The 17,617-nt window shown below is 51.9% G+C and overlaps 3 protein-coding genes across 3 annotated transcripts; 2 read left to right on the top strand and 1 right to left on the bottom strand.

The window, feature by feature from the left end:
- Nucleotides 1-525: 525 nt before the first annotated feature.
- ColSpa_00008 (structural maintenance of chromosomes protein 5) lies at nt 526-5,263 on the top strand (the record flags this gene model as incomplete). Its single annotated transcript, XM_049266220.1, has 3 exons — nt 526-1,320; nt 1,991-4,981; nt 5,039-5,263. The coding sequence occupies 3 exons, from the start codon at nt 526-528 to the stop codon at nt 5,261-5,263; spliced, it is 4,011 nt and encodes a 1,336-aa protein (XP_049122177.1).
- Nucleotides 5,264-11,365: 6,102 nt separating this feature from the next.
- On the bottom strand, nt 11,366-12,535 carry ColSpa_00007 (uncharacterized protein; the record flags this gene model as incomplete). The annotated part of the gene is made up of 3 exons (XM_049266219.1): nt 11,366-11,934; nt 11,992-12,349; nt 12,404-12,535. 3 exons carry the CDS (start codon nt 12,533-12,535, stop codon nt 11,366-11,368), a joined length of 1,059 nt encoding a protein of 352 aa, XP_049122176.1.
- Nucleotides 12,536-15,706: 3,171 nt separating this feature from the next.
- ColSpa_00006 (uncharacterized protein) lies at nt 15,707-17,077 on the top strand (the record flags this gene model as incomplete). The annotated part of the gene is made up of 3 exons (XM_049266218.1): nt 15,707-16,440; nt 16,581-16,854; nt 16,946-17,077. 3 exons carry the CDS (start codon nt 15,707-15,709, stop codon nt 17,075-17,077), a joined length of 1,140 nt encoding a protein of 379 aa, XP_049122175.1.
- Nucleotides 17,078-17,617: the final 540 nt, after the last annotated feature.

Below are 17,617 nucleotides of genomic sequence, written 5' to 3'. Positions count from 1 at the left end.
GGCGATAAACTTGGTCGGGTCTACAGGTAGTTGTAAAGGTAGTCAAGGACGGTAACACAAGCTTTGGATATACAAGCCTAGAGTTGAGCCCAGTGCCTGGATGTTTTTCGGTAGGTTGAATGCGACCGGCCAATTGCTCTCTTTCGCGACCGGGAATCTCCAGCCACACCACGTCAAATCATTGAGCTCCAGCCACAGTCGCGACTTGACGTGACTCCGCCAAAGTTGTGGCGTGTGGGGGTGGGCGGTGTGGCTTGTTTGTTTACAATCGGCCTAATCGGTGACCAATTCAAACAGATCAAAGTGGGGGAACCAAACAACACAGGTGCATTTTCCCTTTCGCATCCCGACATCACTCAAAAAAACACGAATTTGCTAGGGCGGCATCGTTGCGCTTGCTGCTTTTCTTCTTTCGTCCCTACTCGATTTCTTGTCACTTATCGATTGAGATACCCTCGCGTTCTACATCTTTGCCACGCAACTTGTCTCTGACGACTAACCAGCACCGAACGCTAAACCAGCATAATGTCGTCTCGCCCGCGCCGTGCGACGCGCCGCCAGGCCATCGTTGACTCGTCGGATGATGATGATGAGATCGCCAACGTCACCAAGAGGGAATCGAGTGAGGAAGACTTCGCTCCAGAGCCCTCAAAGAGCCCAGTGCGCCGACCAACACGCGCTCGAAAGAGCGCTGCACCCAAGTCTGCGCCCACCACAACTGCACCCACCCCGACTGCCCCGCGCCGTCGTGGCAGACCGAAAAAGAATGCCGAGCCTACGCCGTCAGAAGCCCCTTCGACGCTTGAGGCCTCTTCAATCCTCGAGGATCCTTCGGCAGTAGACGAGCCGTCTGTAGCAGAGACGTCAGTGGCAGAGGAACCTTCGGCTGTCGAAGAACCATCGACTCTAGAGACGCCCACAACACTTGACGTTGCCCCCTCAATAGAGCCCAGCGAAATTTTCGATCCCGACCAGACCGTTACCAAGAACGAGCCGCTATCTTCTCCGAGAAAGGCCTCACCTGGAAAGCCCAGGAAGAGTGCCGCGCCTCGTGGATCCACCAAGTCCTCAACACCCTCATCCAGACCGACGCCCAAACCATCCGCCACACCCGAGCCTTCCCGGCCGCAGGTTGAGCCTCTTGCCGATATTACATCTGCCACCATCAACGAGCAAAGGCCCGCCCCTGATGACACACAGGCCACCTTTAAGCCTGTCCGCGCCATGGACACTGTTTTGGAGAAGCCGATGGACATCGTCCTGAAGTCGCGGAACCTTACAATTCCTGTCGTCGAGGACACGACTCCCAAGCCTCGTCTTGTCATTTCCTACTTGATCCTTACCAACTTTAAGAGTTATGCGGGAAGACAGGAGGTCGGCCCCTTCCACGGTTCCTTCTCTTCCGTTGTTGGACCCAATGGTTCCGGAAAATCCAATGTCATCGACTCCCTACTCTTCGTGTTTGGTTTCCGTGCCAGCAAGATGCGTCAGGGCAAGCTCTCTGCTCTTATCCACAACTCCGCGCAGCACCCCAACCTGGACTACTGCGAAGTTTCTGTGCATTTCCGAGAGGTCATGGATCAGGTTTGTAACTCTCAGCCCTTTTTGTAGACGAATATTAACAGGGGTGCAGCCCGGTGGCGGTCATGAAGTGATTCCTGATTCCGACCTCATCATTTCTCGTAAAGCCTTCAAGAACAACTCTAGCTCTTACTACATCAACGGCAAAACCTCGAACTTCACTACGGTCACCACTCTCCTCCGCGATCGCGGCATCGACCTCGATCATAAGCGTTTCCTCATCTTGCAGGGTGAGGTTGAGTCTATCGCGCAGATGAAGCCTAAGGCTGCCAACGAGCACGATGACGGTCTCCTCGAATACCTGGAGGATATCATTGGCACCTCTAAGTATAAGACGCCGATCGAGGAGTCCGCGACTGAGGTCGAAACTCTCAACGAAATTTGTATGGAGAAAAGCGGCCGTGTCCAGCATGTTGAGAAGGAGAAAAATAGTCTCGAAGATAAGAAGAACAAAGCGCTGGCATACATTCGCGACGAGAATGAGCTTACAATCAAGAAGTCCGCCCTCTACCAACTGTACATTGGAGAATGCAACGACAACGTCGCCGTTACCGAAGAGGCGATCAGCCAAATGCAGGCTCAGCTAGACGAAGAGCTGGAAAAACACCACGGCAGCGAAAAGATTATCAAGGAACTGCAAAAGTCTTACTCTCGCGGCAGCAAAGAATTTGAGACGCAAGCAAAGGACACTGAGGCCCTCGTCAAGGAGATGGCCAAGTTTGAGCAAGAACGTGTCAAGTTTGACGAGAAGAAGAAGTTTCTCAACGACAAGCAGAAGAAGCTGGAAAAGACTATCGCCAATGCCGAGAAATCTGCCGTTGAAGCTGAAGAGACCATCGCCCAGTGCACCGAGGAGATCGAGGACCGCGCCAAGGAGATTGCTTCGCTCGAGATCAGAGTACAGGAAGAAGAGGCTGAGCTCGCAACTATCCGTGAGAGCCTCAAGGGCAAGACGCAGAAGTTCTCCGATCAGATTGCAATCAAGCAGAAGTCTTTGGAGCCTTGGAAGGAGAAGATCAACCAGAAGCAGTCCGCAATTGCTGTCGCGCAGAGCGAGATGAACATCCTTGAAGAGAAGGCCAACGCCGGTGCAGTAGCGATTTCTGAGACGGAGGCCAAGATAGCCGCCATCGAGGATGCCAGAACCGCCAAGGCCGAGGAGCTCAAGCAGTGCCAGGCCGAGAAGGCCAAGTTGGAGGAGGAGGCAAAGGAAGTCGAGAATGAATTGGCTCGTTTCAACGCCCACGAGCCCAAGATTCGCGCAAAGGTATCAAATGCCCGACAGAAAGCCGACGAAGCGCGCTCTAGTCTGTCTAAGACACAGACCCAGGGCAATGTGCTTACGGCTCTGATGCGCATGCGCGAGTCTGGCCGTATCGACGGGTTTCATGGAAGACTTGGTAACCTTGGCGCTATCGATCAGAAGTACGATGTCGCCATCTCCACGGCGTGTGGGGCTCTTGACAACTTCGTCACTGACACCGTCGAGGCTGGTCAACAGTGCATTGAGTACCTGCGCAAGACCAACCTTGGCCGCGGCAACTTCATGTGTTTGGACAAACTCAGAGTACGGGACATGAAGCCAATCCAGACCCCGGAGAACGCCCCTCGTCTGTTCGACCTTGTCACTCCCAAGGAAGAAAGATTCAGGCCTGCCTTCTACCATGCCCTCCAGGACACTCTGGTGGCCAACGACCTTGCTCAAGCTAACAGAATCGCCTACGGCGCTAAGAGATGGCGTGTTGTTACCCTAGCTGGCGAGCTGATCGACAAGTCTGGTACTATGTCTGGTGGTGGCTCGACTGTCAAGAGAGGCCTGATGTCATCGAAGCTTGTTGCCGAGACCTCTAAGGAGCAAGTCACCAAACTCGAAGAGGATCGTGACGTTCTGGAAGAGAAGTACAACGACTTCCAAGAACAGCAGCGAGAGCTCGAGACAAGGCTGCGCGAGCTCAACGAACAGATCCCTATGCTCGATACCAAAATGCAGAAGATCACTCTGGAAATTGAGAGTGCCGCCCGGAATCTCGCTGATGCTCACCGCCGCATCAAGGAGTTGAGCAAAGAACACCAGCCTTCGGCCTCGGACGACAACCGCATTGCGGCTCTTCGCAAGGAGATTGCCAAGCTCAACAAGGAGGTAGAGAAGCTTCACGACGAGACATCTGGTGTCGAGGAAGAGATCAAGGCCCTTCAAGACAAGATTATGGAAGTTGGTGGTGAAAAACTCCGCCTGCAGAGAGCCAATGTCGATTCCCTGAAAGAGGAGATTGTGTCTCAGAACGAGGAGACATCCAACGCCGAGGTCCGCAAGGTCAAGGCCGAGAAGCATAAGACGAAGCTCGAGAGAGATCACGCCAAGGCAACTAAGGAGATTGAGGCGGCGATCCGAGATCTTGAGAAGCTCGATCACGAGATCGAGAACCAGGGCGAGAAGGCCGAGTCACTTCAGAGCCAGGTCGATGAGGCCGAGGAGGGCTTGGCGGCAAAGAAGCGGGAGTTGTCATCCCTCAAGGCCGAACTCGACGAGAAGACTTCTGAGCTGAACACTACTCGTGCCACCGAGATTGAGATGCGCAACAAACTCGAAGAGAACCAGAAGGTTCTAGCCGAGAACCAGAAGAGGCTCATGTACTGGAACGACAAGCTGTCTAAATTGACGCTCCAGAACGTTGAGGACCTCACCGGTACCTCCAACTCCGCACCCAAGCGTACTTCTGCACCAGCACCTGTCGAGGGAGAGGAAGGCGAAGAAGCTGAGGGCGATGGTGACAGAACCGTCACTCAGGATGCAGTGAACGGCAACGAATCCCAGCACTCCGAAGAGAATGACGAAGAAGCCGAACAGCCTGAGCGGCCTTCAAGCCAGCCTCAAGAGCTGCCTGTGTACACCCCTGACGAACTAGCCGATATGAGCAAAGAGAAGCTCAAGGGAGAGATCGCCGCCTTGGAGGAAAAAACCCAGAACGTCAACGTTGATCTCGGTGTGCTCGCCGAGTACCGTCGCCGTGTTGAGGAGCACGCTGCTCGCTCATCAGACCTGCAGAGCGCCGTCGGCCAACGCGACGCTGCCAAGAAGCGCTGCGACGAGCTCCGGCGTTTGCGGCTCGAAGGCTTCATGGAGGGCTTCAGCACCATCTCCTTGCGCCTGAAGGAGATGTATCAAATGATCACCATGGGTGGTAACGCCGAACTTGAGCTGGTCGACTCTCTTGACCCCTTCAGCGAAGGTATTCTGTTCAGTGTCATGCCTCCAAAGAAGTCATGGAAGAACATCAGCAACTTGTCCGGTGGCGAGAAAACGCTCAGTAGTTTGGCGCTTGTCTTTGCCCTCCATCACTACAAGCCGACGCCTCTGTACGTCATGGACGAGATTGACGCTGCCTTGGACTTCAGAAACGTAAGCCGTTCTCGCCCCTATTCTCGCTAATTCACCCGTGCTAACCTTGCCTTCCAGGTTTCAATTGTCGCCAACTACATTAAAGAGCGCACCAAAAACGCCCAATTCATTGTCATCTCACTCCGAAACAACATGTTTGAGCTGGCCGCCCGGCTTGTTGGTGTTTACAAGGTGAATCACATGACAAAGAGTGTGACAATCGAGAACCAAGATTACATTGTGAGAAGGGGCCAGCAGGGCCAGACTCAGACGGCCACGCAGCAGACGACGATGGCGCGGTGAGGCCATAATGGATGAGGAAGTGTAACGAATGATGGCTGGTTTTGTGTTTTTTTGCGCGTTGTTTCTGGTTGACATAGCCTGGTACATTTGCGCCCGTTTATGGCTGGGTCGGTTATCTGTGTCATGGGTATAATGACTGTACGAGGGGCGCTGGGTAGAAGTAATGATGAAAAATTGGTGGCTTCTTGGCTTTTTTACGTGTTCGTCAAACGAAGGGTTCCTCGGCCCGCGGTATTTCATATGTTATCTGTCTGATGCTTGTTCGACCTCGCCTTTTGGACCTGTTCCTGGAGTATGGAGTGCGTGATCTTGTACCCTTCCTCTCGTGTGTTCCGTCTGACAGGGAAGAGCACAAGGTCTTGATTGAATCTCGCCATCTCGCCAACTTTCAAGAAATGAGTCAACTACCGTGGTCTGAACGAATGGTAGCGTGTTGGTAAGGTGACGAGCTTCCCACAAGGTGGCGTTTGCCGACATGGCCGTGATGGCTGAAGCAAGCTTTGGACATGGGTATATGGGCTGAAGACTTCAGATTGATGTCGACGGCGATTTGTCGCATATGAGGGTCCCCGGTTGATGTCATGTACCTGCAGTTGAGCGCTGTCAGTCAATTAACTGCATGATCTCAACTGTGCACGGCTGCGGTCTCGGATGCGCGCATACGAGCTGAGTGTACGATGTCGAGTCCTGTGTCCCTGGACTAGCTGGGCTTCATGGCTGACGGTATACATCCCAAATGTGAAACAGAATATACGGGGTTAATAAGAACAATTCTTCGTTCCCAATATTTGCGTCTCTCTAATGAGAGAATTGTCTGTACCGAGGGCATAGCCGGGATCCTCAACGGTTCCTTGAGCGAGAAGCCCAAGGGAACGTGCCACGACTCAAGCCACAACTTATTGGATGTCTCGGGGCTGTGATTCCTTCTCGTAATATCAGCACAGGAAACACGACTGTAGGCAAGACATACGGTTGAGCAATCGACCGGGGTCACTTGTTCTTGTATAAAGGTATCGGTAAATGGGCTGTAGAGTTGTGGATCTCCTCACTGAGCCCAGCGGTCGACGAAGCCGATCCTCTTCCACCCTTGACGCTCGCTGAACTGTTCCGACTTTCTGTTTTTCTGTTCTCTCACTGGCAGGCTTTCTCACGCCGTATTTGCTACAATGTACCTCTCATCCTTCGTTATCTTCGTGGGCAGCGCGGCCATCACTGTGGCAGAGGGATGCCATGGCGATAACCTTCTCCGGGCGATGGAGCGTCACAATGGGACTGCATACTGTTCCTCGTTCTTAGGTATTTCTTACAACGAAACATTGCCGAGTTTCCCCGCCGGCGTGCCGACGACGTACGATCGTGGACCTGTCTCATCTGCTGTAAGTAACGCGACCGCCAAACCGCGATTATCGCGTTCAGGGTTGCTGACGAGACGAAGTGTTCTTGTCTTCTGGGTCTCAACTCAACATCCCGGGCGCCATGCCATTCACTTCCGGCAACGGCAAGCTCAACTATTGACTCCTCAGAGTACATTAGCGTAGACACCACCACTGTTGTTGCATCCTCGTCGACTGCGCTCTCGAATATACTTGGCCTATCTACGACGCCCCATGCAACCTTTGACGGTGGCTACACCTACTCCTTTCCCGAATCCGTTCTTTCGCCTTCCGCGGCTTCCACCTGTGGTTGGGGCGAGGCAACAAAGACGGTCCAAGTCACTGAAACCATGATCAGCACGATCTATGTCGACGTTTCTGCTGTTTTTGGCAGCACCAGCACCAGCACCAACATTAGTACGCCAGTTTTCCCATTCCCAAGTGATGGCGACAGCGGAGGTCGTCCTGCACCGCCGTCTAGTACTACCACCATCACAGTCGGACTCAGTGGGACGGCTTCGAGATCGGCTTCAATCGCCACGCTGATTGGGAACTATACGGCATCGCCGACGTCTTTGGGGACAGGAGTTGGCGCAACAACGGGAGTGACTACCCTCAGTAACAATAACTCGACCTTCATCAGCATCATCTCAGGGGTTGCCTCAGACTCCTCTGTACTCAAGCCATCGACACCATCTACTATGGTTGTGAATGGGACTACGACCACCGTCACTAACGGTCTACTTTCTACGTTATCTGGCAGGGTGATCACCTCTCAGGTGGGCAGCCTGACGAATACTGGCACAGATGGTGCGTCCTCGTGGATTCTCTCCTGGATTTCCAGCTCATCTACGGTACCTAATGAGACCACCGCCACTTCGTCAGCACAATCCCCTGCTGTGGCAACCACAGTCACCAGCGACGTAGGCAATGTTGGTTCGACATGGATAGTCACCACGCACCCCACGACTAGATCGGAAACTTTCGCCAATAGTACTTCGATCACCCACTCTGTCACGCCTTCTGAGACTGCTTCAGAAGTATTGAGTGTCATTACAAGTTCTGTTGGCGGTGTTGGGTCGACGTGGACGATGATCGGGGCTTCGACCGTTACCGGCTCGTCGAGCTCGATGTCATCCGCATCATCTGAAGCCCCTGCGCAGACTATGACGGGTGGTTTCACTATCATCACGAGCGTTATAGGAGGCGTGGAGTCAACCTGGACGGTAACAGGGGGTTCAAATGGCACTCCTCAGTCCGCTGAAATGACAAGTGTTCAAACTTCTTCGGCGACTTCTTCCGAAACTGCCGGCGGTGCTCTTAATACCATCACAAGTGTTATCGGAGGTGTGGGTTCAACTTGGACGATGATAGGAGCCTCGACTCTTTTCCTTTCTTTGAATGAATCAGCAAGAACTCCGACCTCGTCTATGGTTTCCTCCGAGACAGTTATTGGCGTGAGCTTGACATGGACTGTCAGTGGAGGTTCAACTCTTGTCGGCTCTTCCAAAACGTCAACTGAAGCTACAGCATACAGCTCATCTGAGACTGCTAGTGGCGCAATCAGCGTCATCACAAGCATCGTTGGTGGCGTTGCATCAACTTGGACACTGATTCAAGGCTCAAATGTTCCCAGATCCTCGGATTCCACAGCCTCTACCTCCGTCTTGGTCCCTTCCATCACGAGCGCAATCAGCGGGCTTGCTTCATCATGGACTGCGACCGGACCTCCAACTGGCTCTATGATTTTCAATGGGACGATGCCAACTCCGACTCAGAGCGCCGCAATCTCAGTCTTCACAAGTGTCATTGACGGCGTCGGGTCTACTTGGACCATCACCGGAGGATCTACCATTATTGGCTCATCCGACATATCGAAATCGGCGATCCTTACATTACCCCCTGGTGCTTCCGTCGTTACCAGCATCATTGATGGCGCTGCTTCCTCATGGATGGTTACCGGAGGCTCAACTATCTTCGAAACTTTTGGTGTAAGTTCAGTGAATTCGACGGAAACCAGTCAGCCCACGGTCATAACCAGTTTGGTCGGAGGTGTCGTTTCATCTTGGACTATAATCGGAGGTTCAACCATTTTCGGGTCTCTGAACAACACCACGGCAGCTCCCACAGCCTCTGCTATCCCTACAGTGTTCACGACTGTCATCGATGGTATCGCCTCAACTTGGACCGTAATTGGCAGTTCGACTGTCTTTGACACCTTGACGCAACGTTTGGCGAGTACAGGGAGTGCAACCAAGTCAGCTGCTACCGTGAGTGGCGGCGGCGTTTCTAGCTGGACTGCCTCAGGAGGCGCCACGTTTTTAAGCACACTCAATAGGACCATCCCAAAGACAACAGAAAGCGCGTCGAGAACTGTCTCTTCTGCTTCATCTGTCGCAACAAGCAGTTCAGCAACACCTACCTCGGGCTACAACTCGACTTTCACTGGGATCTCCATCACCGTGGCTCAGAACGGAAGCACATGCTACACTCTGCCAATCCCTACTGCCTCGCTCCACGAATCCCTCCTGGACAACACTGGCCGTGAGCCGCCGTACATCGACGCATTTTATCTGAACGCCACAACTAACTTGGTAAAATATCTGCGCCTGAGGGACAACAACACCAATTCAATCCTAGTCGACGTCTCTGATCCTTCAAATTTGGCAATCATTGATAAAGATGGCAATATCCTCTCTATTGACAGGGAAGGTCTGCACTTCACCTCGGCCAATTGCTCTCCCAAGATCGACATCTTCATATCAGGCTTTTTCGAACAGCTGAACACGTTAACAAACTCAATTTGTGGGGACGTTAACAATATTCCTGTCAATGGCACGAACACACCTGTTTCTCTTCCAATATTCAAAGGAACACTGGATAAGAGACAGGAACAGGCCTTTGATGTGGTCCTCTATCTCACTGATCAATGCGGTGATCCCGCTCGCGCTGATTTGTCCGTCTCTGTTTCTCTCGGTGACACGGACTGTGTCGTTCTCCCTGAGGCAACCGGAAAGTTCGTCGCGAAATGCGCGTTCCCCAACGGTGAAAGCAACTCAATAGCCTGCGAGACTTCAGTACAGCAGACACTGAGCCACCTCACGCAAGGCTCCTTCGCCGGGACTTGTGCGCCATTTACCTCGGTGTGGAGCCTCATATTCCAGGAACTCAGTAGCGTCATCAATGTCGACGCCCTCCTAAAACCGTTTCTTGATGCGGGGCTTGATGTCGGAACTGATTTGAGCCGGGACATTCTTTCAGTTATCGACAGCTTCATCGAGGTATACGACTTCTCGACCTCAACTTTCAGAAACTCCACCTCGGAGGCTGATTCAGGTCTAGGAGACATGATCGAAGGATACGGCGTGACAGCCATCAAGACAGATGTCTGTCGCTCTCTTCTTTCCTCAGAGACTCTGAACTTGAACTTCAAGGCGGGTTCGTCCACGATACCTGTTCCTCTGGCGAACATCTCCAGTGTGCCCTCGCCACCGCCAGAGTATGAGCGTAACGTGACGGATTCCATGGCCCTCGCATGCTGTCCGAATCCGAGCAAGTGCATAGTAAAAGACGGCAAGGAGTCTTATCCTCCCGAAGCGTCAGTCAAGGGTTCCGACTGTCTCTGTGGCACAACACTAGAGGGTAGAGGAGTTGCGTTCCGGACGGGACGATGTGTAGGGTATAACCAGTGCAATGCAACATCACCATGTGCTGGGGGCGCGGTTTGTTTGGTTAACAGCTGTTGTGGGTTTAATGTTTGCATAAACGGGACCGAGTGTTCTGTGCCGAGGGCTGGAAGACGATGGGTGAATCTCTTCGATGCAGAGTCATCTAGTGGCGGGTAACTGTGTTTTCCAAGTGTAAGAGGCGTAGTCCCATTATCAACAAAAATAAGGTGCAGATGAACCTGATCATAACGCCATTCGATGTCTGGGGAGTTCCCCAACGCCAAACCGTTTCAGCGGATAAGCGCTATAACACCATTTTCGGGTATCATTCCGTGGTCCGTTGCGAAAGAGCCTATTGAGTGTCTGTGGAGACCCATTTACGGCTGCCCAGGTGAACTCTTCTCACTAAAACATCTCCCTCTGTACCTTCAAGTAGGCAGAACATTTTCTCGTATGAGTCGATGGCAACGCGTGAGATTTTATCCCATATGAGATCATTATTGGATCATGTCAGAAGAGTTTTTAAAGATCAGTGACCTGTTCTGGACTGTCATAAAGAGTTGGGGGTTCATAGCCTGTGTGAATGATCTCTTCACAATTCCCTTCGTTTCACCTGTCGTGAATCACTTCATGTTTCTACAATATGAAACATGGTGATTATTTGGACTGAAAAAGCATGGCTCTAAAAGCTTCCTGTAACCCAAATGGGGGTTCGACTTCGACAGCACCATTCTCCTTCCTATTGTCACAGTTGAGTAGGTCAGAAGCTACTGTGACAGTATGTATCCATGCATTGTCAATGATTTCCGGAGGCAAAATCGAGGATGTTCCGCAAGCTGCAACTCCACATATAAAACAGTTGGTCTTATGGTCATGGTATCATTTCTTGACGTGCGCAACAAGCAAACGCTATCTGGAGATTGCTCCACTATCGTACAATATCTCGTTGGCTGCCCCAAAGCTCTTCTCAATATGTACCGTCCATCCATATGTTCTTGAAAAGAAATGGTCCAGCATTCTCGCTATAATTAAGATGCGGCTGAAATTGCTCGGGCCCCTTTTTATTTCTCGCCTCCCTCCCACGTTCGCAAATCGCCCTTCACTTCCCGGAAGATACCTCTCCAGTTGCCGATCTCGCTCTCAGTACGCTTGCGCCTGCTGAACGCCGTGCGTCTGAAGCTGACGAACCAGACCAAGAACCAGTACGTGGAGGCAGCCATCGAAGCCACAGCCGCGACCCAAGCCATGGCGACAAAAGGCCCACCTGTCTGGATCTGCATGCCAAACGCTTTCATGGATTGGTTCAGCATGCTCTTGCCGCCGTAAATGATGCCGGTTGTGACCGCAGCGAACGCGGGGAGAACGAGAGCGCCGAGTAAGGAGAAGACGAGTGATACGAGAACGAGGATGCGGAGAAATCCAAATAAGAGGATGGGCAAAGTTGCCAAGAGGACAATACCTGTGCATGCGGTGCCGATTGCAAGGAGAGCGGTCATGGCCTTTGCGCCGCCGCTGGCTAGGTTGACGACTTGATCGAAGGTTCCGGCCATCGCAGCAACGAGCGGGACAGAAACGTTGGCAGTGCCGACGACGAAGTAAGACGGGATGGAATCGGTGATGTTTCTCAGGCCTATACATTTAGATTAGCGGATGAAACAATTTCTTTCTGGTGAGAAAGCAATCATACCGGCACCCTTGTCATCGTAGCTCTCGCAGTTGTTGACAGTGACCTTGCTGTTGGGGTTGTTTTCGTCGGCGTAGGTGGCTTCGCACATTTTTGTCAAATAGAGGCGGTAGTTATCTTTGACACCGAGAATCTGGGTCAGGTTTCCAATAAGTTGGCCCTGAACATCTTGTACGCCATCGCCGATGGCGTTGGTGAGATTCCCGAGTAGCCCGCCCAAGGCATTACCAATGCCCTGAGATATGCCCGTTGGGTCTCCGGGAATGCCGTTGAGCAGACCGCCACCTCCGTTACCATTTCCATTGGTGTTGTTTGCCGCCTCGATTTTGATTATGTTTTGGCCAACTTTCGACGTGTTTAGCTGCGGATTCGCGCGTCAGTGAAGATCTCGTTAGTGCAACTTCGTTGAACTTACCGATAAGTAGTAATTGTTGCCTGCATTGCCTGTGCTAGTTCCAGCTGCCAACAAGACGATGGAGAGTGCGAGGGCGACAGCCGAAGCGATGATGGGAATGATCGCAGATAGCCGGCCACCGATACCGAGCATTGTGTTGATATGTTTATTTTTGAGATTTAGATTATAGTATTGATGTTTGTGTTTGGTTTGACATGAGAAGTGGGCTCAGTCGCAGGAGTCGAAGACGCTTATGAAGCTTTTGAACTACTCTGCCTCCATTGTGACTCGGGGCTCTTTCTCACCCTTAATATGCTCTCGGCGGGCATTGTGCAGAGAAACTTTCTATCGCGGAACCTGTCAGTACGTCATAAAACGTCCCGACAGGCACCGCATTGGGATGAAACGCTGGGATGAATCTTGAAAGGCCCCCTCTCTATATAACGGTTGTCAAAGGGTGGGCATCCAGGCAAAGCGTGCAAAGCCGTTCAACGGTGCTCACATGCTGGTTCTGGACGCTGCATATAACAACTGGCGCTGAGTTGTCTGGGAGTTACAGGGTTGTAGCATGTTTGCGACGACGAGGGTCTTACCACAACGGGCATTTGATGAGAAACTAGCGTCATGCCCGCGCCGGGGCAGGACGCATAAACATCCAATGGAATTTTAGAAAGATAAAGACAGTGCTTTTTTTCTTTTTTCTTTTTCGCTATGCGCTTTCCATCGAGGGTAGTCCAAGCTTACGATACCTCACAACGGTCACCAGGTCGAGGCAGGGATTGGGCTGTCTTTGAAACTCTGCGCGTCTTCGGACGTTGAACGGGGTCGAATCATTTCTCGCCTGCCCGTCCTCGTACCCGTATCACGGAACAGAGCCAGTGGATGTGCTGGCCTCTTTGCTGGCCCATTCACTGACTTAAGTTGCAGATCTTACCCAAGGGTTACACCGCATTGCCCGCATTGCAAAGGTAAACTACTTCCATATTTCAACGTCGCTCCAATGAAAGTATCGCCAATAAGCTTCTGGAGGCATGCACGTTTTCCATGCCCATCTCCTCCCTCTCTGTGGCTGCTAAGCGAGTATTCAAGTAGGTTCTAGGGCCGCGACAGAAAATTCTAGTCCGGGTATAACCTTTCCTCGAAAGGTTATTGCTGCCGCCAAATTCTGCGATGATCGTCCGGAATGACCAATTCCATCACGAACGACCGAGCATCGTCAACGGTGTGGTGTTCGATATATCAGGGCACCACATTCTGGTGGTCATCGTGATGTTTTCTCGGCATTCGTATCGCTGTTCGAGTTTGCCCTTGGTTTTTTCCCGAATCGATGTCGAGTTGTGTTATCGCCACTGTATCAGGGTGATTCGTGCGGCATCCACTTCGCCAGAATATGACGATGTGGTCAATGCAGCTGTTTGCAAAACAACGATCCTATCTCCCTTGGGTAGGCTTGATGACACAAATTTTCAACGGCCATTCATGTTAAAAAGCCTTGTTTAGTAAGTGATAGAGTTGCATTGGGTCAAGCCTTAATGAAGTTGTGTGTTATGAGATGTCAGATGCGTGAGCTGTTTCGAAAATATTGCCGACATGATATTGTAGCTGTGATCAAGACCCAACGCTTAGATTGTGTTTGAAAACTACTAAGCATTCGTCCAGACGATTTCGTAGTTGGATAGTGAGGCCAACACCAGACATTACAAGATCATGTTGCATCCACTTCAAGAGACCTTTGCTGAGCCACGGCTACACGGGTACCGATATGATATTCACTTAGGCGGGCAATTGCGGCACAGCCAAGATATATTATCCTCTCAATAATGTTCCGAAGACGGACATCCCCACCTCACCTACTGAACAAGCTCGCCAGCATGCTCTGGACTCAGTGCTCGACTCTCACGGGGTACGTGACGTGAGTTCAAACCTCTCAAGATTTTGTTTCGTAGGGGTCTAGATCAAACATGTCAAACACAAACAGTATATGTGCCTCCCTCCTTCTGAGTGTGTGCACAGGTTGAAGATCTCTTGAGCCTTGTCATTGCCCCTGAATTTGACGTTTTCTGGGTCCGAATACGCGATGACGCTCATGCAACATGATGAAATCATTCCGTGTTTCTCTTATAGCCGCTATCTTGATATCAATGCTCATTTTGAGGCGATATGAGAATAAATCTGCCAGATGAGGCAATGCGAGCGACCGCAATCTCCCTGGCCAGGACTCTCCTGGATAAGACCCGACCGAGATTTGCATCAGTCGTTAGCTCCAATAACTGCGAAATCGTTGTCATCGAGATCTTACAATCAAATCCTTCTGGTTTGGCCATGCCATCTACGGTAGCATCCTTCTGGTTTGCCTACAATTGAAACGAACGGTTGTGGTGAGTCGTGAGGTCAAACTGGGCGTCATGGTAAGCAACGTCATTTTGTTAAATTGATGCACCAAATAACTTGCGCGGATTTTCTGATTTGTCGACTTTTGGCCTGTCGATACGAAGGCATCTCGTCAACTAGTCGCTCACAGGGTTTAGACGTCTACAGACCCGTAGGTCGTCTTAGACTACAAGCAACATGGACCCCTAGGCTACATCATTTGCCAATAGAAAATCATAAATGGGAAAGGTTTACCTGTATAGGCGTTAAATTCGTCGATCATCCTATTGTCATTTTCTCAGCGCACACCACAACTGAAATCGACTCGTACAAGTTGTGGGTAAGGTGAGATACGCTACTAAGGATTCGATCCCCAGCCAGTCCGTCCATATCGGGAATGACAGGCCTCTCCAGTACCCAGCATTTGTCACCCGCAAAAACCTTTGATAAGGGGGCCCGGTTGACCAGCATCTCCCTGTCTATCAGTCATACCGAACCTCCCCTTTCCGCCAGTCATACCGAGCTTACCCTCTCTGTCAGTCATACCGAACTTCCCCTCTCTGTCAGTCATACCGAACCTCCTAAGCTGGTGACATAAAAAAGTGGTACACATAGCCAACCTCCCTAACCCACGGCCTGTATAACAGCACCAACGATTTCCTCAATATTCATCTTTTTCTGGTATTTAGAAGCCACCTGGACTGGAAAACGATTAATCTTGACATACTCTAACACTGGATAGAAGAAAGGGATTCTTCGTAGAGGTATCGCTAAGCGAAGCAGGGGTTTCCATAGCAGTTGAGGCGGTGTGTGTATCACTTCCGTTGTCACCGGCTTATCTCCCCTCCCGCTTCTCCACCACATCACCGAGCCAAGCCCAACGTTAAACCCCGCACACGCGTTCCGCAATCCCGCACCAACCGTCCGGTTTCCATCGCCAAGCTCTTCCGCATCATGGCCTCCGCTTCCGCCGACCACACAACCCCGATAGCTGTCGTCCGGCCCGCAAAAGCCGACGTAGCCCTCCGCCTCGCTACTCAGGACGATGTCGCCATCCTCGCCTCCATCGCCGACGCCGCGTTCCTGATGGACGCGCACACGCAGCTCAAAGCTGCCTTCCGCGGCGCGGACAACTTCACAGAGGGGATGAAACAGGCGCTAGAGATTTGGGTGGACCACCCAAAGGTAGATGTCGTCGTTGCTGAAGACAAAAAAAGCGGTAGGCTTGTGGGATGGGTGGGGTGGATTCGCCGGGGGTTTGTGGGGGATACGGATCTACCCTTGGATGGCCCGTCAGAGGAGCCGACGGCTGAGACTCATTTTGCTGCAAGAGGCAAGAGAACGATCCAGGACTTGGAGGATCTGACGAACGCGTCGATGGATTATTGGGTAAAAAGGTTTACGCCCAAGGGTTCGAAGTGCAGGTCCCTGTGTAGCTACGTCGTACACCCGGATTTCCAGTCACGGGGCGTCGGATCGCGGTTGATGAAGTGGGGCACTGACAAGGCGGACGCCGAGCCTGGTGTGTATTGCTCGGTGCAGTCGTCCATGGGTGGACAGGCTGCGTTTGAGAGGCAGGGCTTCCAGGAGGTGGGTAGGCTGGAGGCGGATTTGGATGATTTTGCGGAGGGGAAGAAGCCGGGCGAGGAATATGAACACGTCACGGGGAGTAAGGATTCCTGGGGGAAGTATGTTTGGGTGTATATGAGGAGAGACGCGAGGGCGTGAGCATGCGCTAATCAATGCTTTCGCTCGTAAGTGTACCACGTATCCCATCCAATTTTCTGTCCACTTTGAACATGTCCTCATGAACTGGATCCATCTACAGCCCAACGAGCTTGCAAATCGCCACAAGACCCCATGCCCCCGCCAGCGGGTTCATCATGTCCTGCACCATCATCGTGTCCGAGATGGCCTCATTGAAGTCGGTCATCATCGGCACCTTGGGCTTCGAGGCCCAAAACTTGCGCATGTACTGGTGTCCATACGTCAAACCCGCAGCGAGCAGGGCGGGCCAGCCCACGGCTACGGTACCCAGGCCGTTGGGTACGAAGAACGAGAAGGCGATGCCGCTGACGGCAGAGAGGAGGCACTGGTATAATGTCAGTAAGTCTCAAGACATCTTCAAGATCACGGCCTCAAGATGCTCCTCGCTGTGAAACTCAGAAGAGAAAATGACATACGCCAATGAAGCCCGTCGCCACGGTATACCGAACCTCCCAGAGCTGCTTCTCCGCCGTCCTGCTCCACTCTGCCGCCTTCTTGACCTTGTCCTCGTACTTGAGCAGTCGTGGGATTGAGTCCGCCGAGTGGACGAGCGCGTAGCCGCTGACGATAGCAATGAGAATGCCCAGCATGTTTGTTGGGAAGGCCATGGTTTTGGAGGAGTCTCTGTGCTTTCCTTGGCTGGAGGTATAATCCGTTCCGAATATGGAGTGGGTTTTTTTTTCGTCTTCTCGAGTATAGTGTATACTCAAAATCATATCTTTACTCCAGCTTGAGATCCAGGCCGATTGCTATTTATAAGGAACGGAGCTTTATGAGCTTTACATACAAGAAGGAAAGCCATAGGTTCCTAGTAATGACGTCATAACTCTTAGCTTCGCACATGCGGACGCGGGCTAGAACCAATCGGCCTTGGTCCCCCGGCGTGTCGTGCGCTCACAGCTCAACCATGAGATGGACAACGCAGGACACGCTCTGGCCCTGTTCGAATACAAAGAGTCCGTCCTTGCGAGAAACTCTGCGGGACTCCGCGGCCAACGAGCCTCGTTGAACCCGCCGACTATTTTCGTCATTAAGACGTTTTGTTCGGGGCTAATCGACATTACGAACAAGAAATCGTGAAAAGGGCGAAGAACCACG

This window comes from Colletotrichum spaethianum (genome assembly GCF_022836535.1).
Source record: "Colletotrichum spaethianum MAFF 239500 DNA, contig01, whole genome shotgun sequence".
Taxonomy (NCBI): domain Eukaryota; kingdom Fungi; phylum Ascomycota; class Sordariomycetes; order Glomerellales; family Glomerellaceae; genus Colletotrichum; species Colletotrichum spaethianum.
Note: the sequence above shows the minus strand (reverse complement) of the source record. Positions and strands in the feature narration are given on the sequence as shown.